Source organism: Diplotaxodon limnothrissa, linkage group LG13 (assembly GCF_057381915.1).
Source record: "Diplotaxodon limnothrissa isolate DT_005_m linkage group LG13, D_limnothrissa_male_GT1.1, whole genome shotgun sequence".
NCBI classification, from domain to species: Eukaryota; Metazoa; Chordata; class Actinopteri; order Cichliformes; family Cichlidae; genus Diplotaxodon; species Diplotaxodon limnothrissa.
Genome location: NC_140608.1, coordinates 8,500,468 through 8,520,301, shown reverse-complemented (window position 1 = coordinate 8,520,301; position 19,834 = coordinate 8,500,468). Strand labels below are relative to the sequence as shown.

Below are 19,834 nucleotides of genomic sequence, written 5' to 3'. Positions count from 1 at the left end.
AGTATATCTATACAGTGTTTTGATCTCAAACCGTCACAGTCAAGTGTTCATGCAGTATTTTATTTCTTCTGTTTCATGCCAGGCAAACATGACTATGCCAAAATTTACAGAAACTGGGAATTGAATTACAGAGATCCTAGAACGCTTCAATTATTTGAAGAACCAAAAGTACTTTTACAGTCTTGTGACCACTGGGAACCTGGGTTTGAGCAATGCAGATGTATCTTAGTGGACACCGTACCATAAAGGTGCTAACCAGTCAACAGGTAGTGCAGGTCTGAGGTAGTATTGCGAAACTGTTCCAGGTAAAGCAAAAGGATAGGCATGTAACACTGGTGGAAAATAATCTTCCGTTTCCCTCTCTGAATTTCCATGCTCATAGGTGGCTACATACTTACTCAACGCACCAGACTGGAAGGAAGTTGTAGAGCCCAGCCCATGGGTTCCCCTTTCTGAGTTACTATAATCAAGATTCCCTTCATCATGACCAAGTTGACCCGTTTCAAGCTGAGCTGGAGAAAAGCCAAAATCAGGCCTCAGGTGAGATGTTCCAGACAACAAGGTAGGTGTAGAGTCTTCCACAGGACCAAAACCAGAAGGTTCACCAAGCCCACCTGGAGTTGCCCTGAAGTTGGGTGGCAAGGTTTGAACTCTAGAGGTTCCCAACCTTACTGGGTCATGCATGAATGACACAGCAGGGTCATTTGGATCAGCAGGAACAGGTGGGGCACCTGGGAGGGAATCATAATGGAGGAGAGGCTGTGCCTCTATGTTATAGAACCCACCATCATTGGGATTAGGCAGGCCCCAATCTAGAGAAAAATATCTACAGTAAGTTTAAACCAAGGAACCATGTGATATATATATATATTTTTTAAAATAAGCATCTATAAGATTTATAATCTCATTAAGGTGTATTCCTACCTTTAGCAGGAAAGCCATGCACGTTCCAGCTCAAGAGTGCAATGAATGGTAACTGACTGTAGGGGGGAAAAGGGTCATAAGCACTAAAACATGAACATTTGTGAATAAGTGCATATAATTATTTACCCACACGCTACCTTACAAGAACCCAAGAACCCATTTTGCTTGTCAGCTGCATAAATAGCCTCATCTGAGTGCTGGTTAAATATGAAATGGCAAACCCTCCTTGGCCAATTCCAGAATGAGGAGGTAACAACACACAGCTGCCCATCATTGACTGCTGACTGAAAATCATAGCAGGCCAATTAACCATACCATTAACCTTTCAGATGGCATATATACTCGAGTGGTAAGGATGAACTGCTAACCATGTAGCAGAAGAAAAATGGAATTGAGGAGGAAGAGTAAATGTCATGAAAGACCAAGTCCCTCCATTGGATGTATTTGCATATTGACTTCATATTGACTTCAAATTGACGTACTACTTCTTCGCTTGCAGCACAACCCATACAAATTTAGGAATATCTATATCTAATTAATCCGCATCCACTAAAATTTACAGTTTGAGATTCTTGTGCAGGGACTTGTTTACATGTGGATTATGGTCTTTCCCCCCATCTGGTGACAAACATAAAAAGAAACACATTCACCATTTGAAATAAATGGCTGCATTATAAAGTTTATTTAATGAATCCATTATCTTGGAGCACAAAGTGTAACTTACTGAACAGAGTCATACTGGAGCCAGCTGTTTTCTCTTTAAGGTGTTTTTACTACCTGAAGTTTTAGATCAATACAACAAATCCATGTCTCTGCCAAAAATAAGAACATCACCTATAGAGATCAGAGGTGTCAGAGTCAGAGCTCACAAGTTACACCAGAAATATTTCTCTTTTGAAAGGAAAAGCTTGCACCTGAAATCATATTGACTGGACTGGATGTATGTTCTGGCATGTTTTAGCTCAGTCTGTGTAGAGTATTCAATGATGATGCTTTTTTAATTATTTAGAGCATCAAATAAAGACAACTTTACCAGCCTATTTTTTTTATTATATTAGTCTCAAATCACTGTCATCACCATATTTTTAAATACCACTCAATTTTAAAATTTCATGTTCAAACAGTATGGAACATGAGTATAATATTCTTGTCCCACATTTTACAGTAATTTCCTCAAATGCAATTTAAAGATAAATATGACATTGAGATCCTTTGGGGTTTTTTCAGCTTACCATGGAAAACTACTACTAATTGAAATTAATGGGAAGCTTCTGGACAAATAAAGGATTTCGATAAACACCACAGCCACAAAGTCTAGTATTGTTAGGCCATTTTTTCCATGATGGCACCACCTGTTGTATTATAGTTGATATTTATTATATGTGCAGTTCTTGAAATTTACTGTCCATTTTTCCAGACACATGTAAGCATTAGAGTTTGTCACTACCCAACAAATGTTTGATCTTACCATTAGTGAATACTGCACATTTAGTCTACAGTGTTTTCAGCTTTCAAAGCACTGAGCAAACATTTACTTTTGCCTTCGTGTGGTTTTCGATTTGTCTTCTGTTGGTACTGCATATTTTTGGCCTTTTGGGGAACACACTGTTTATTGATGGATGGCAGTAGGTCTGAAACTGCTTTTGCAAACTGTAATTCACTTGAAGCATGTCAAAATGCCTTATCAGAAGATTTTATTCCCAAAACAAGTGTACTGTGGGGAAAAATAAAACAATACACAACATTGCTTGCCAAAAATGACTATTTTCTTTACAGAAAAATTACTGAAACACCACGATCCTTTTGGTGTATGACTAACTAATCTCCTTTATTTCCTGTATCTTCCAGTTTTACCTAAATTCCACGATCCTGAACCAAATCATCATACCACACAAGCAAAAAAAAAAATCAAATTGAATTGCTTCTAATTTCAATTTTTTCATCATTATTTCTATGTTTTGGGAAGCATCTTCTGCCAGACAGCACAAGATGAGTACTAAAGAAACAGAACAATGCTCAGCATGAGTAATGTGTCAGAAAACTAATCAATAAAGACTTTCATTCCATTTGGTATATTTGATCCAACTTGCATTATAGATTCCTTAACTTCACCATGAGATGGAGGGGAGGGAGGGAGGGTGGGAAAGCAGAGGAGAGGTTAATGGATGGTGGATGAAAGGTTTTCTGGTCAGGTTAAAGATCGCTCTCTCCATAGAGGGCAGTGGAGAAGGCAGTGTAGTCCAGTGCCCCGGGTGGTGCTCCATGACCAGCGTAGGGTGGCATCCTCATGATGCAATACTCTGCTTGTTCAGGGGGAAGTTCTCTCCTGAGCTCCTCTACAAGTATATAAGGCTGTGGACGTGGAAAGGTAATTGCATTTCAGATTCTTACTCCCATTTTCTGTTTTAATTTGTTTCTCATCTACAAAAAAGTACATCGTAAATCAGTATGACGTGGCAAATCCCTGGAAATAATGACAGGAATAGCTTATGCTAAAAATATCTGCCCATATGCCAGTAAGCCCCATACACACCTTATCAGCAGCGAGGATCCGGAAGGATGCCACAACCTGCTCGGCAGTGTCTGTATCAGCAGTCTCTCTGGTCATAAAGTCGATGAAAGACTGGAAGGAAACGATTCCCGTAGCATTGGAGTCTACCAGCATCATTATGCGAGCAAACTCCACCTCTCCCTGAAATAGGCGTGAATGAAGACCCATAATGACTGCATGTATGTGTGACTGTATGTGTGAAAATCAAACAATTGCAGAATTTACTAATAACACAGCTGCATCCAAATAACAGTGAAGCGCCTTACCAAGTCATATCCCATGGAGATGAGGCAGGCTCTGAAGTCATCTGTTTCCATTGCTCCATTCTTCTTCTACAAACCAGACACCAAATTTCAGAAAGTGTTGTCAGAGAAATACAGAAAAGACTGAATACCAAATGTCATAAGCATTCAATATACCCTCAACATGAATTTTATGAGACAGGCTGCTCTGCTATAAAATAAGTTACAAAGAGGAAAACAGCTGTATATTTCAGTTTCCTCATCTTTTGGCTTTTTTTGATAAAAGTTGAAGATTTCATGATAAAAAAGCTTAAAGGCTAATATGGCACATGCACGTGCATTCACACTGAAACTGGGCGCATGGAAGTTGGAAACACAGATCCAAAGCATTCTTATCAATCACAAAAAGCTGCAGCATTGTCAGTTTTGTAATGAGATTGGAATTTGTTGGGTGTATTATCCAAGCTGTTACTCCATCATGGTGAGGGGAACCAGTATGTGGCTGTACAGATGTGACTTGAATACGTTTGAGACATGCTTGAGTAAGTCATCTATCATTGAAGTTTTACTATATAAAAATAATCTTAACCAAATATATATATAGAGAGAGAAATACTTAGATATTTTAATACTTTCACAGCAAGATACCAGTAAAAATGTTTAATCTTCACCTTTAGTCCTGACCAACCTTCATATTAAATATAGGGGTGAGTGCAGAAGATTGCACTTTGAGTATCAGAGACAGTATTTAAAACATGGATGTAGCTTCTAGATCTGAAAAGTAAAGCCAATGAAGTTTAAACCTGCTTTCTTTTTCATGCAGGTTTACAGCCAGACTTTATGGGCACAACTGCTAGCTTCAAGTAAATAACTAAAACATAATTTGTAAATTATGGTCCCCATTAGAGTGAGGAAGGAAGATAAAACGGTATGCTCATTGGTTCATCAATCACAAGTCATTAGCTAATGAGCATGCAGTGTTGCTCAGCTTCATAGAGAGATCCAATCCTCGCTCACCACATAACGTTACAAAATACTGAGACGGCAGTGCCAAAAACACCCAGCTTTACAGAGAGACTGCACTGACCAACATGTAAAGCTGCTGTCGCTACATCCGTGTTTTATACAGTTTATGGATGTCACAAATACCACATAAGAGTTAACACCTGGGTTTTGATGCTCATAAGCTCAAGACACATCTCTCAAAACTGGGCTACCCCCTGCTCTTCTTCTGAGCTACTGAGATTGCTTTACATCGGCCACTGGAATAGGCAGAAAATGGCTCTAGTGAAGTGAAATGGCAAAACGCTGTACCCTGTCAAAGTGGTTGAAAGACGATCTGAACTCATTCATCTGCTGCTGACTGATGCCCTTAGCATCCCGGGTCAGGATCTGGGTCTCAATCTCATTGATAGTTCGGGCGATGGTTGTGAGGAGCAGCTCCCACCCAACACGGATGTGCTGTGTTGACAGACCAGAAATGTTAAAAGACTCTGGAAATCCAAGTTTATGTTGACAAACCTACTTTAAGAATCAATGTATTTTTCTATGTATATGTAGCTATAAAACTCAATTTCCAGTACCTCCATGGTGTAGTTGGTGTGTTTGTTATCAAACACAAGTGACTCCTGGATTAGCTGGTGGTCTCCCTCTAACTTGTCAATATTGGGTTTATAAGCAACTATGACATGCTCGATTTGCTTCAGCTGGGTCATCTGGTCCTCCAAGGTGCCTCCTATCTCCAGGGAGCAGCGCCCTATTTCCTGTTAGGACGGTACATGCCACGAGGTTAGCTCGTAAGCTCGTTTGATCATAAGATGGGGCTCTAAGAGCCCCATCTTATGATCAAAACTGGTCATGAAGAGGGTTTGCTTACTGAATCTGCAAAGAGCCAATTACATGTGACTGACAGTAATTTTACTCTGTATAAGAACTATGAGGTGAGTATATACATGTGTGTATAAATATATCCTGAGTAAATTTACTTTGTATTATTCAGATATCATCATCATCAGGAATGAAACTGCTATTCTACTTGTCTAAGTACAATGAATTAGAAAATAATCCTCTTCCATTTCAGACTTTATTTGATTAATGTAGAATTTGCTTATTAAGCCTGTATACTGAACCTCCATCCTGGTCTGTATCCAGGGCCCAATCAAATTAGCCTGGGCAGCAAACTGCCGTCTCAGCCTTTCGTTGGCATGCTGGCGTGCCATCTCCTCCTGGAGGGCACTATCTCTCTGAGGAACCAGCTTTTTCACCTAGAAAACATGCACAGATACACAGAACAGATACATTATTGCTGGTTGTATAAATTACATTTTTATTAAGAGATAGTGATTTGGATTGCAAACTTACTAAGCGATTGCTGACTCCTCTGTCATAAAATATCAGTATTAGTAAACAATGATAGTGTTCTCTTATGTCCACTATCTCTATGACTACCCTTTAATATACTCTCTGAGTCTATAAATCAGTTTGAAAACTGTAGCTACCTTTTCCCACTTGTTGAGAAGCTCTTCAGTTGTGATAGTACTGTAAGAGTTGATAAAGCTGGCCTTGATCCCATAGCTCTGTGAAATTTTCTGCACCTCATTGTGGATTCCCAAGATGGCCTGTCTCTCTGAATCTGCCTCGGGAAGAGTAGCTTTGAACTGCTCATGAGCTGCGATTAGACTCTGGAAGGGGAAGCAGGAGAGGAAAGTGTTGAAATTTTATGGAAATGTCAATTTTGTCCCAAGAGATAACATTATGTGCTGTTTTTTTTAGGGTGTGACAAATAGAAACATTGCGCACTATATAGCATTTTTGTTTTTTCAACACAACATTATATATTATGAAACCCAATCACGAGGAATCCATTAAATGGGCTTATATGAAAAACTGTAAAATTACACTGTGATCACATTATAAGCACTTAATGCCAAAGGCTGCTCTCCTCAGAATATAGTAAACTTACCTGAACCTCTTCAATAGTATGCACTATAAACATGTCCTGCAGATCCTCCATCGCTCCTTCCATCCAATTGTTGAAAGGAGCAGACCTCTTAGCAAATTCTAGGAACAACTGATCAATGGTTTCCAGCAGTTTCTCTGTGCGCTGAGAGGATTACAAAACATAACAGACATGTTTTATAAATGTTGAAATCCTAAAATTGTCACAATATCTAATCACAGCTCAGCGTTACGCTTTAGCATGACTTAAACACCCTCTCACCTGTTTTGAGAATGATGGCAGTGTGCATAACTTTCTTTGACTTGTTAACCCCAGCTCCCAAGTCTGGCTTGGTTGTTCCTGACAGAGTCCCTCCCCTCAATGGGAGATAGTTGGAAGTAGAAGATGGAGATAAACAGCCCCCTGTTCCTGTCATTCAGACTTAATCCTTGGCCCTTTTCCCAGGCCCTCACACATTTGTGGGTCTGGAATGGCCAGTATGGCTCAGAGGAAGTGGCTAGTGGGCTTTTAGCCAGTTGCTTTCTGGATATGACATCTACATCCATATCTCTTTTATCCCCTCTACCCTTCTATTTTACCTTTCTATGCAGGGCAGGGATTTTAGAGGGGATCCAGTTATCTGTCCCCTTCAATCACTTGTCTCTTCAACACTCACATCAGTGACAGACATCTAAAATGCTTTGACTAAAATTTTAATTGAGCTGGCGTTTGATGGTAGTTCAATGCGTAGAACATTAGCACACTCTTGTGGGGACTTAATATATACAAAGAACTTGAGAACTTTTAAGATCTCTACAGCTATAATGGATTAATACCTAAAGCCTTTGCCATAAATCCCCTTCAGTCATACACTCAGAAGTGAAATTTTGTTCTTACCTCCAGTGCCTCTCTCCTCTTCTGAGTCAGCGTTCCCAGCTTGTCCCATAAGTCACAGATGCTTTGGCAGCGCTGGTTAACAGCAGCAACATCATGGTAGTCCAACTCACTAGGAAAAGAAAAATAAACCTGTTGTGCCATTTTTACTTCTGGAAAACAGAGCCCCATCCACCCACCAGCACTGGTTAGAGTTGTGGTATACAGAATATATAGTATGATATAGAGATATGTAAATCCTACTGCATGAGAAAACTGTATTAAGTTGAGGTAAAACAACAAAGAAAAGAAAATTTGAGAGCAAATAGCTATAATAAATAATAATGAGGACTGCAAGATGACTTTAAATTAAAGTTTAACACATGAAAAAACAGAACATATTCAGCTCAGTCTTGGAAGAAAAAAGGGCTCTTGGCTTTGAACTTCAGAGCGTTTAAAACTGCTTGAATTAGTATTCAGGTTTAGGCACTCATTTACAGAAAATGCACCACCAAAATCATCACAGTGTTGAGACTCTGTCACTGCTTTCCCTGGATGAGCATCTGAAGCTGCACTTTTAGGTGAAAGTATAAGTGACCTCAAAGGAAAACAGTGAACAGGGTTCATGTAGCATTTTATTGAGATGTCATTCAATGGAAAAGGTCAAAATACACCATACGGTAAACTACAGGAATAAGAGTTGCCTTAACCCCAGACTGCTTCAAGCTATTTGAAAAAAACTAAAATTAAAAATGCTTTTTGTCTTTGGTAGAGTCTTGTGTGCAGTGGAGGTCCACTGGTAACCTGTGTCCCAGTGGGGGTGGCTGAAGATGGCTGGGAGATGGTATCTCTCACGGCAGACATTATTCTGATGAACTCTGCTAGCCTCGTGTTCAGCATGTAAATGTGGCACTGTGTAATGAAGAAGCTGACGAATCACAAAGAGGTAGTGCGGCTTTGCGCCAAATGGTGTCTCATGGTATTGTGAAGCTTCCCCAGCTGAGGCATAATGGTTGGCATGTGGATATACATATGGAGGCACTGGCAGAAAGCCTTGGTCTTTGTTTCTCTGTCTTCACCTAGATGGTCATAGATAGCTGCATAGCAACTCAACTCACCAGGTTGGTAAAAGGTTCAAAAGAGAGATGTAGTGCAAAATCAAGCTCACAGGTTTCCCACCCTTACTGTGTTCAAAATTTCCTTCATCACCTGCATGAAATAGAGGTGAAGGAAAGCATATAACTGGGCTAGGTTGAGTTGCTCCAGAGACTGAGTAGGTTCCAGTAAATCATTACACAGAATTAGCTTCAGGTATAGAATTTACTTCTGAACTCGCTGGATTATGCAAAAATGAGACAGCCGTATCATTTGTGTCAGTAGGTGGAGGAGAGAGTGAGCCAAAGAGAAGGACAGCATGCACCTCTGTGTTAGAGACCACATCCTTAACAGGATCAGTCTCTTTCCAGCCTAGGAGGAAATAATATTTAAGGTATGTGTTCACATAATAACTTTGAAAATATGACTGCATCCCAGCGCATTATGATCTCAGTGAAGTTTTAGTCTTACTTTTAACAGAAAACCAGCATTTTGGTCAATAATAATAATGTATACTTTATTAATCCCATAGGAAATTGCTTAGTCCTCTGCATTTAACCCATTCACTCAGTGAAGCACCGGGCACCTACCAAAGGGTATCTCAGTGTAGCCGTTCGGTGGATTTGAATCCCTGATTGGGGGGGATCATGGTGCAAACACTCTACCTACTGAGCTATCCCTCAATAACTGATTCCTTCTCTTTTTTCCTCAGTGTTTTCAAATATAAAACAACAAACGCTCTGTATTCACATCTATCATTGTGCACTGATTGAAAAAAATCTCAGAAGTCCCATGAGCCACACCTTTCTCATTTCTGAGTACTTAAAATCTTAACTAAGAATACCTCTAATAGCTACCTAACCTCTGCCTTGGCATCTAGTGGTTCTTAAGTGGTTAACAGTTAATTCACATGCATTTGAGATGCATGAACCATAGCTTATTTTCTGTGTGAGAGGACAGCAGTGACCTCTATTGCTTGTCACCCATAATTTAACCCAGTAATCACCGGTGGGTTGTACTGGGTCTAAAGCCAAAAAACAATGCATGTGCATTTGTGCATGAAGTGTGCATGAAAGAAAAAACAAGATTAATTTCATTGACTTTACTATTATTTCTCCTGTCCTGGATTTCGGTGATACGTGACTGCATACATCTGCTGTTGGGAGTGCATACTTTAGTTCCTGTGCAATGGCAGCAATCTGCTCCACTCTGTCCTGGTGGGCTGCCAAGTCACTCTCAAAGGCCTCGTGTTTTCGAAGCAGTGCTCTGATTTCTGTCAGTGTGGCTGTTTCGTAGTCCTTCTGGGAAAGGAACAGCTCTTTACCTGAATGTCACATATGAAAAAGGAATATTGAGATAATAATAAGGTTCTACTAAAAACAGTCCTTATCTGGTCATTACAGATGCAGAAATTAACCTTCAATAACATTTCATTATGAGGAAATCTAAACAGTAAAATGCACTCTATATAAAGTGCTTGGCCAAGATAAACACGTGGACCTATAGACACATCAACAGCAATCAAAAAGGTAAATACACAAACTACAACTGACCGCTGGCCCAGTTCTCATGATTAGTTGCTTTTTGGCGAAACTTTTCTGCAAGGTGGTCCACCCTCTCAAGCCTACGGATCTCTGTAAGAAGCCATTCCTCGTACCCTTTCTCTGCCTGCTCCAGACCCTGCCATGCACTGGCTATATCCTGTCAACACAATGCAATCTTTAGTGTCTGAACCACAACAGAACTGATCGCAAGACTCAATCATGAATGAATGAATATGAAGTTGTGACTTACAGATACCATCTTCCCCTCAGAGGGCATAAAGGCAGGCCGGTTGCTGATGCGCAACTTGGTCTGAAGGGTGTTGAAGTTAATTTCCAGCTGGCACTTCTCCTGCACTTTCGGGGGCTTGTGCTGGCGTCTGTAGTCCCTGAAGTCCTCCAGCTTCCGTTGCATCTCTGCCATGGTCTTCTCTGGGGTCCGATTCTCCAGCCAGGGAGTGGTGCGGCGGATCCACTCCAGCAGCTGGAAAACACAAGGACAACATGGGAATAAGTGGAGTGAGCCCTCAAGAGAGTGGTGATAAATAATTGATTTTTCCAGCAGATGGATCTCAGTTTGTAACATCAGTGAGATATTTGAGTAGAGAGAGAAAATTTTGTTTTTGAACTTTTAATTTGAACAGCCCATAATAAACAGAGGACAAACAAAAATGTACTAATACTGTACCTTAATCACTGTTATCCAAAAAGCACATCACTTTGAAAAATCTTTCATGACACAAAGTGCCATCATTATATTTAAACTTTACCTCACTGGCCAGTCTCTCATATTCTTCCATCAGTTTCTCATTCTCTTGGTTTACTCCAAGCACCTTACAGATCCTGTTGGCAGCAGTCTCCGCCTGAGAGCACGGGGACAATAATAATGTAATTAGATCAGAGAACTAAGATGGCAAGGATTTTTAATCAGTGTGCTGTGTCTAAATCAAACTGAGTATATATATATTTTTTATTTTTTTGATATTCTCAGAATAACATGGTGCTATTGAAAAAAAGACAGACAAAACTACCTGCTCAGCTCCAGCAAAAGCATGGTAAAAGCAGGACACATAGGTCATGATGGCTCTCTCATCGGGCTTGGGGGTGTTGATGATATCTGTGGCATGAAGAGGGATGAAAAGTCAAGGTGGCAGAAAGAATTTAAAGGAAACTACAGCTACATTGGATAATAGAAGGAGATATTTTTTATGGTTTTCACTTCCGTTCAGACATAACAAAAATGCAGTTAGATATGAAGATAATTATATGTGACAGAAATCTATGTGGTTGATATTTGGACCCCTGTGAAGGAGATTCATCCAAAACAATAGATATACATTGTTAGCACCCATTACCATAAACAGGACACAAAAAACTCATATTTTTCCACTACATAAAATATTACCCTCTGCATCCAGCATTTTTGGAATGTCCAGGTGTTTTTCTGCTATGTCAAAAGCCAGGTTCAAGTTCCCCAGAGGATCATCCTAAATAAGAACACAGAACATCACTGTACACCAGTGCCACACTTACAACACCACTGAAATCCATGCAATCAAGGCACAAAACATGTGATGGTCATATAATCTACATGCACATTTACTAGCCCTCAACTAGATCCTTGCAAAACCTTAGAAATTACATCTCTTAGTTTCCAAAGAACTTTAATACCAGTTTAATTCTTTATTTGTTGATTAGATCACATTCACAGGAAAGGTCAGTTATGTCTCAAATAAATACCATTTATTTATCTCCATCTGCCCTTTATTATGAATATGATTGATTTTTTTTCTTTGTTTGATTAAGGAATTGCTGTTTTAGTCTGTTGCATAAGAGATGATGAAAGGGGAAGCATTTAATAATCTATAACCAGCAGATGTTTATTACTCTCTATACCTCTTCTTATTTTTTAATGGAATTGTTTTAAAGAAATGCATTCCTCCTTTTTCATACTAGTTACTGTGACAGGAAAATACAAGTGTTTGACAGGACAGGAGTTGTGCCTTGAGCCAAAAGCTGACAGTGAACCCCTCTGCTGCTGATGGGGCTGTCACTAAGAGTGCAAAGGGGTAAAGGAATCATACTATCATGCTGCTGTCCCTATCACTGTACCGCTGTTCCTCAAAGGTAGAGGGTAGGGGTGGTGCACAACATGACAGGGGCAGCTGCTCACATATCCGGTACAAGAAAGATAGATAGATGGATTGGGTGGTAAACTGATGGCATAGAGGAATGGAAATAAGAATACCTCGAGCCTTCTGTGTGTGTGTCTGTGTATGTGTCCCTGACAAGAGCTGTCTCAACAGGCTTAACAAACTCGCTCACCTGGAGCCAGATTCAAAGGTTGCCTGATGCACAATGCAACTGTCTCCAAGCAGCATGAGCAGAACTGAAGTTCAGGTGTGACTGAGTGTGTGAACATGGATCTCAAAGACACAAAAAGTGTGAATAAAAGGCTGTAGCAAGAAATAGTGTACTGAAGTATATTACTAGCCAGCATGGTTTGTTTACATTGTCCATTTGAATCATTGTATATACTTTCATTATTTTCTAATAAAAGTATCACCGTCCTTGCGGCGATTAATAAGTATCACTGTGATGTTATGAGTGTAATGCGTATAGATGTCTTCCTGACTTTTATGTGCACCGGTGGCCTCTAAATGGGGAATACGACGTGACAGCATGGACAATGGCAGAGGTAAAGCTAAGCCTGCGCTCTGCAGGGACTAAGCTCATGTTTCTGTGACTATTCAGGGTTGACTCCAAGTCAGGCCAGTCAGCTGTGTGTAGAAAAGTGAGTGCCTCTGATCACAAAATGAATGAAAAGTCACTCTTCATATCCTTCCAAGGTGGTTCCCCTGCTATATATTTACAGTAACAGGGAACATATGGCCCGAGCAAACTAAATGTTCTGATGTGAGGTCAGCTATGCTGGCTGTGATTTTTTTAAGGCTTAAAAAGGGAAGAAAAACATCTTTTTATGAACTCACACCTGGCAGTTAAAGCATGACACCTCAAATAGTCCTATAGCAGCCTTGCCCTTTCCATCTGGCTAACACAGCACCTTCTTCCAGGAGAGAAAAGTTTACTTGTGTATTATCGCTACTTGGCGAACAAGGGAGGGCTGTGAGCTGTGCTCTCTAGCCCTCTGCAAACACGCAGCAAATAAGCAGCTCACCGAGGCCCTCACCTGAATCCTGGACATCTGCTAAACCAGAACATTTAACTGAGACATACATTTTTGACCTAAAATGCTTCACACTGATACTCTAGTCATTAAGTAGGTTTCAAATGCAGAGAAAAGTCAAGACTCTTCAGAGTGTAGAGGCCATATATTTCCACCATGTGGTAACCCCTTGTTAACAAGGGAGCCTTTTAAATCTAATCTGGTAATGGGCGCAGCGGGTTGCACAAAAACACAGCAATAAAATTGAAATAAAAGTTGCAGTTTTCATGCTAATTATGATGAAATTGTGTGCTAGGTAAACTGATTTGCTTAAGCATAATGAAGCATGAGGCGATACTAAATGAGTGCACTCACAATAGAGAGAAACACATTCATAAATTAAAGCCGGATTATAACCATTAGCCAAATAACACATTAATAACACAACACAGCGGACTTCCTACAAACACCTTACATCACATTAAATCACTAACATGTAGATCTTGTCCTTTGAAATGCCACATATTTCTAAGAATATCCAAAAGAGACACAACACAACACCCCAGGATCGTTAAAACACAAATTAGTTTGTCAAACAGATGACCACTGCAAGCGAGTTATTAGCAGAGTAAAGAGATCAATTGTGTAATCTTCTAGTAGTAGATAAAGACTTCTTTTCCACAAAGCGGACAAAACTGTGCTTCTTATGTTTGTGGAAATCAAAGTGTTATTGTGCAAGCTTGAAACACAGCAAGCGAAACCACACAACACCTTGTTGAGCTTAGAGTAGTCGAGGAGGTCGGGTCTGTGTCTGTGAATCAGGGCGCAGAAGGCCAGGCCATCCTTCCAGCTTCACCAGTCAATACAGAGAATAAACATGTCAGGTCATAAAGATGAAATTTCTCGAGTCCAGCTCCGATATTCACCATTAAAGCGGTGGTAACATTTCCCTGATGCTACCCTCTATCCTCCTTTTTATATTTTGTATTACTAAAGTCATCTACAGAAGAACTTAGTATTGATATCATGCTATTAGATGAACCTATTGACCTAACAACCACTACATTATGTTATAATAGATTATAGACACCTGGTTTACAAGATCTAAATTCAGTGGTCACAATACAGTGTGTCATACTCACCTGACATGGAAGTTTTGGACATTAACATTCCTGTAGGGGGCAGTCTTTCTTTGACACCACAGTAGAAGCCCTTCCTTGGCAGATGTTTCTGAGGAGAACATGTATTTGCCATTTAAACGTGTGGTCAGCTTTCTCATTTGGCACATACTACACAAGCATTCTGTGCACTGATATATCATACAACTTGTTTTTGTGACAAGTGAACTCCATAACAATGTTTTCATTTCGTTTGCAGGGTTTTTTGTGCAAATATATATATTATTACCCACCAAAGTAAAGTCAACAGAATTATGATGGAATTTTTAGCATTTTTTAAGTGATGTTTAATTTACTCGAACATAAAATGCACTTTTATTTATAAACTGGCCAAAAACAAGCAGGAAGGATGCTGGTTTTTATTTAATAAAGTAATCCAGTCTGTTGTGTCTATCTATATGTGTGGATTAATTGTGCTTATTTGCACAGTCAGATGCGAAAATGCCCATTTTACAGGAAAGGTCTTGGTATGTTGTCACGTAGCTTGAAGCACCTATATGTTCCTGGACTGTGTGTGCTAACCTCACCTTCCACAGATATGTCCTGAATGGCAAAGCGGAGGATTATAGTCCAAATCATTCCAAGAGTCATCTTTACATTCCCATCCACAATCTCTGAAACAAAAAAGTGTTATATTTAGTCTCCAGCAGATTATTTCACAAGGTAAAAATTCCTGGTTCCAACTCTTGCATCCCTAAATGGTTACATTATATTCATACACAGGACGTGCACAGGTACCTTCGGCTCCTATTGAAACCAGTTTGACTCCTTTACTTGTGATGAAGTCCAAAGCTTTGTTAACATTTGCGATCTTATGAAACCGCATCTTCCCTCTATCTGGCTTGGGTAGCCTCTCTCCTGCAAACACAATATGGTGTGCATATAACCTCAGCTAATAAGACACAGAAAGAAAGCTGACTGAAACACTAAAAAAAGGCAAGAAAATGAAAACTCTCTTTAGTGCTCCAACCTGAGATAACTTCCAGCAGCAGCATGAGTTTGAGTCCATTCCTGAAGTCCTCCTCAATGTTTTCAATTTGAACACCAGCTTTCCTCAGGTGGGAGTTACACCAAGCTGTGAAGGTCTAACAGAAAAAGGATTCCCAGCTCAATAAAAATTGGATTTGACTCAAAAACGAAAAGAAATTTACAGCAGTCAGTTAAGTTTTCTTCACTTTTGGGGGCATTTTTGTTTAACTGGCAGTTATACTCACTTCTAAAAATTTATATCACTTTTTTAGTGGATTAAACTACAAGCTATTCCTCTTTACAGTAAACCTAAACAAACTGGGATCTTCACTTAGGACTATAACCAAGTCGATTGTCCATTAGTTAAACATTAGTGTTAAGTTTCAACATTTCCTACAATGGTTCCATAGCTAACACCTATCAGAACAAATGTACTCCATGTTTGGTACTCAAATACTGTAAATCAAGTTAAGACAGGCTCATTGTCTTTCGCCTATTTTTATAAAGCCTCTATCAATAGCTAGCAGCAGAGTTCATGGACGCTGAGCACTGTAAGGATGAAAGCTGGGAGCCGACCACAGAGCACATTCCAGCTGATATAAGGTGATAAATTTAGACTGCTCTGCCGTGCCTCATGATAAAAGACGGGGAAGAAGAACGTCAACATGAGTGAAAATGTCACGTGGACGAGGGACAAGTTTTCCCCTCACGTCACTTTCTGTCACTATTTTGCCACTTCGAATATGACACGTTGATATGTTACAGCTGCATGGAGATAGCTCTATCACAGTACACGTGTGCCGTTCTTCCAGAGCACAGGCATTGCCGATGAAGTGTGGAGACAAGCCAGGAGTGAATGAATGATGGGCACATTAAAAATTCTCATTTAGAATAATTTGAAAGATATGCTAATGGATCTGGATGTTGTAAATATTACCCTCTGCCACACAGAAAATATAAACATTTCAACAGCTCACTATCATTAGATAGAAATCAAGTTTCAATTTGGGCTGCCCAACTATGGCAAAAGAAAAAAAATCATTATTTATGTTGGTCAGTACTGATATCATGATCATTTAAACTCGGTTATTCGTAGACCTTGGAAAATTAAACTTTAAAAAAGTGAAGACAATTGTCTTTTAAGTGACTGAATTTCCTTGAACTTTAATTACAATTCAGCACTCTAAATAAAGAAATAAATGCAAATTGAAATATATCTGCCACAGTCTGGCAGAGAATGAGTTCAGGCTTTTATGGAGGGGCAGAAATGAAGGACAAGCATGTTTTGAAAGGCAATGTGGGAGCAGTATTGCAAAATGATGCGCCACAATAACAGTTTCATCTTGTTTTTTCTTCCCCAATAATTATTGGTAGACAAAATTGTACTAAATATTTACACTTTTGCCCATCCCTAGTTTCTATGTTTAGATGTATGAATCATTGAACTAATCAACTACATGATAAAAATTGTACATAAACAACGAGCTGTAGTGTGATATTTGCGTATGCTACACTTCCTGATAACATGTTTCAATTTTACCTTTCATCTCCATTAACAGGAGTAGAGAATGAAAGCATTTACTGATTTTATTAAAAATAAATAGTTTTCAGTGAAAAGATAAACTGGGTTGACTTTTGCACTTTTTCCTTTGAGTTTCATTTCCTTTTAAGAAAAATTGTGATTTTAGCCCATGAGAGGAAAAGATCACAGCTGATGTCTATCTAAAAAGAAGCACAGAAGAACATTTTAAATGAGCTAATTTTACATTTTTGTGACTTTACTTGCATACTTTCTAGATTTATATGTGAATAAATAAATACTCTAGAGTGACATGGGGAAAATATTTTAGGATTTTCCAGCACTGATCCACGGACAACCTTGTACCCAGGAGGACTGCATATGCATGCCCAGCCAGCCACTCAGCTTCTCGCCCCGCAGGTGCCGGAGCAAAATCAGAATATTACAGGCATTAGAGTAAAGGCCATCCCCATTCCACACTGAGTGAGTCCCTCGGGTGTGTGTGTGTGACAATGAGCCGCTGCCTTCCTTGTAAAAAAAAACTTTGTCTGCTGGTCCTCCAAATCTGGCTCTGCCACTAGTCGCAGAACCCTACTTTCTAAGCATCCCCGCCCTCTACTGCCCGGTGACGATTAAAGCTAAAAATATTTATGAATCACATCCAGTGAGGACCGACCCTGTCACTGAAGTGACGGATGCCTTTGGGGGCTCACTAGGTCAGAGGCTGGCAGGCTGAGACCTGGAGGATGGAAAATAAAAGCGAACTGGATGCTTAACATTTTGGAAAGACCTAGCCACATCAGCGGATCATGGATGACTATTTTCACTTGGTTTAACTTAGATGAAGGATATTCACTATGTATCAGTCACATTTCATCACTTTCGCTCAATGAAACCGAGCACCCTGGCTGTGCCTACTCTGCTCTGTCATCAATCTCCTTGATGAACTCATATGAATTAGGCAATAGATTTAAAAAGGGCTCCATATAAGCAATAATATATAGCAACCACAACTAGAATTAAAATAAGCTAATTGCACCATGGTATAGGAGATAATATTTTGGAAAAAATGACAATAGATATCAGTAATAGAGCAATTTTGTTCCATTTTCAACAAATAGAAGCTGCAGCACAGTGTGGGTGCTAATATTGAGCGTCAAACTGGGGCACAAAGGAACAGAAAAAACTCAAACCACCCTCCAATGACCACTTATCAACTCAAAATTAGATAAAGAGTGGAAAAAATAGCTGTGTATATGGACTGTGGTGTTGCTGCCTGGTGTTGCCAAAAATACAGTTTTATCATCCCTGCGCAGGCCACAGGAGGTTACGAAGGGCATGGAGGAGCTGATGGACTCCAGTTGTGCAAAGAGCTGCAGTATAAGGTCCCAGCCAATTTTTAAAGCCCTAAAACCAACTGACGGTGTTGGGGGCCGAGGCTATATCGAGTCGAGTTGGTGCTGGTACAATTTTTCTACGTGGTTTCTATAAACAAAAGAATTCCGCACCAAGGACACTGGATTAACCCTACTAATGCCTTTTGGTCCCGAGGTTAAAATTAGATGGAGCGTCCATTCTAATCCCAAGAGCGTCATCAAGTGTTAGAAGCATCTGTTGACAGCTCGCATTCCTCGCGTATCAGTGGAGAGGCAGCAGTCTGGAGAGCCGCTGGAAGGTACAGCTATTGTTAGCTGGTACCCACCACCGCATCCGTCCCTCACGCCTCACGCACTGGACCCTATCTGCGTCAGGTCTGCGGCACTTAGCGAGGACCACACCGGAGGTTAACCAATGCCACCTTTAAAAATAAAACTAAACGTTACGTTTACCAGAGGTGGGTGAAGTAACCCCAACGGCCACTGACTTCTTAAGGCAAAATTCAAGCTGTGTAGTTGTGGTTGTATAACTTGTGTACCTCTATAACTTGCTCCCGACCTCACTGAACTATATTTTGGGTAATGTCTATCAGTGATACGAATAACAGCTACCCTATCCCAACATCCAAGAACAAAATGTCCAGTAAAGAGATCAAAATACTTCAGCAGCGTGACTTGTCGCGATGAACCCGCTGAACTGATTTTATTTTGACAAGGTTAACCGGAAGTTTATCTCCCCGACTCGGCGTGCTTAACGTCTCTCAAGACTTTTTTTTTTTTTACTGTTAGCCCAAAGTTATGAACTGTACTACTGTGTACATATGTAAAATATATATTTTTACATAGAAATATTAAAAAATTACCATAACATCTAAAGTTACACAATTCTGAGTAAGAAAAGACCAAGCTGTTTAATTTCTCTCTAAAATAATATTAGCTAACGCTCGATAGTTTTAGACTTTTTTCAGAAACAGACGATTTTTTACGTACTTTCCTCTGTTGTTGTTCCCAGGCAGGGTCTAGTAACATGTCCCTGTCCCACTCTTCCTCCTGGATCATATACTCATCCTCGTAGCCGTTATCATAGTGCACCGTGGTCTCCACCTGGGTCATCATTTTGCCGATATTTTCTTTCTTTTTCTTTACGTCGAAACTCAAATGTTTTCCTTCAGACTGTAGATTTAGGTCTAACTGCCGAGCACAGAAAAAAAAAAGTTCCTCTTTTCACAGAGCTGCTCCTTCGTTTGTCTCACTCTCTCACGCTTGCCCTTGTCCTCCCGACCTGACAGACGTCTGGCCCTGGTTGCCACAGATGAACAACAGACGGTATCATTAGATCGGTCACGTGATGCCTTCACCCCCCCCCCAAAAAAAAAAAAAAAATCCCATCACACACTGCAGAAGGACAGTTGATCATCTTATTTATTGTAACGTAGTTTATTGTAGAAAAGAAAAATGCATT

General features: G+C 39.9%; 2 protein-coding genes across 3 annotated transcripts; both read right to left on the bottom strand.

Annotated features, from left to right (window-relative positions):
• Positions 1-225: 225 nt before the first annotated feature.
• Positions 226-1,084, bottom strand: LOC146619804 (uncharacterized). Its single transcript, XM_085369838.1, has 3 exons — positions 1,062-1,084; positions 925-980; positions 226-812 (listed from the first exon to the last, which is right to left on the bottom strand). The coding sequence occupies exons 1-3, from the start codon at positions 1,082-1,084 to the stop codon at positions 226-228; spliced, it is 666 nt and encodes a 221-aa protein (XP_085225964.1).
• A 2,033-nt stretch (positions 1,085-3,117) lies between these two features.
• On the bottom strand, positions 3,118-19,660 carry actn2b (actinin, alpha 2b). Of its 2 annotated transcripts, none has more exons than XM_085369112.1 (21): positions 19,363-19,660; positions 15,479-15,593; positions 15,247-15,366; positions 15,036-15,122; positions 14,473-14,560; positions 14,102-14,180; positions 11,570-11,651; positions 11,196-11,281; positions 10,935-11,027; positions 10,418-10,648; positions 10,177-10,324; positions 9,797-9,947; positions 7,553-7,661; positions 6,680-6,820; positions 6,216-6,398; positions 5,847-5,981; positions 5,301-5,480; positions 5,032-5,178; positions 3,727-3,807; positions 3,458-3,616; positions 3,118-3,276 (listed from the first exon to the last, which is right to left on the bottom strand). In XM_085369112.1, the coding sequence occupies exons 1-21, from the start codon at positions 19,486-19,488 to the stop codon at positions 3,118-3,120; spliced, it is 2,700 nt and encodes an 899-aa protein (XP_085225238.1). In that variant the 5' UTR covers positions 19,489-19,660. The 2 variants fall into 2 exon arrangements, with proteins under 2 accessions (XP_085225238.1, XP_085225237.1); XM_085369111.1 differs by having other exon boundaries at positions 3,742-3,807.
• Positions 19,661-19,834: the final 174 nt, after the last annotated feature.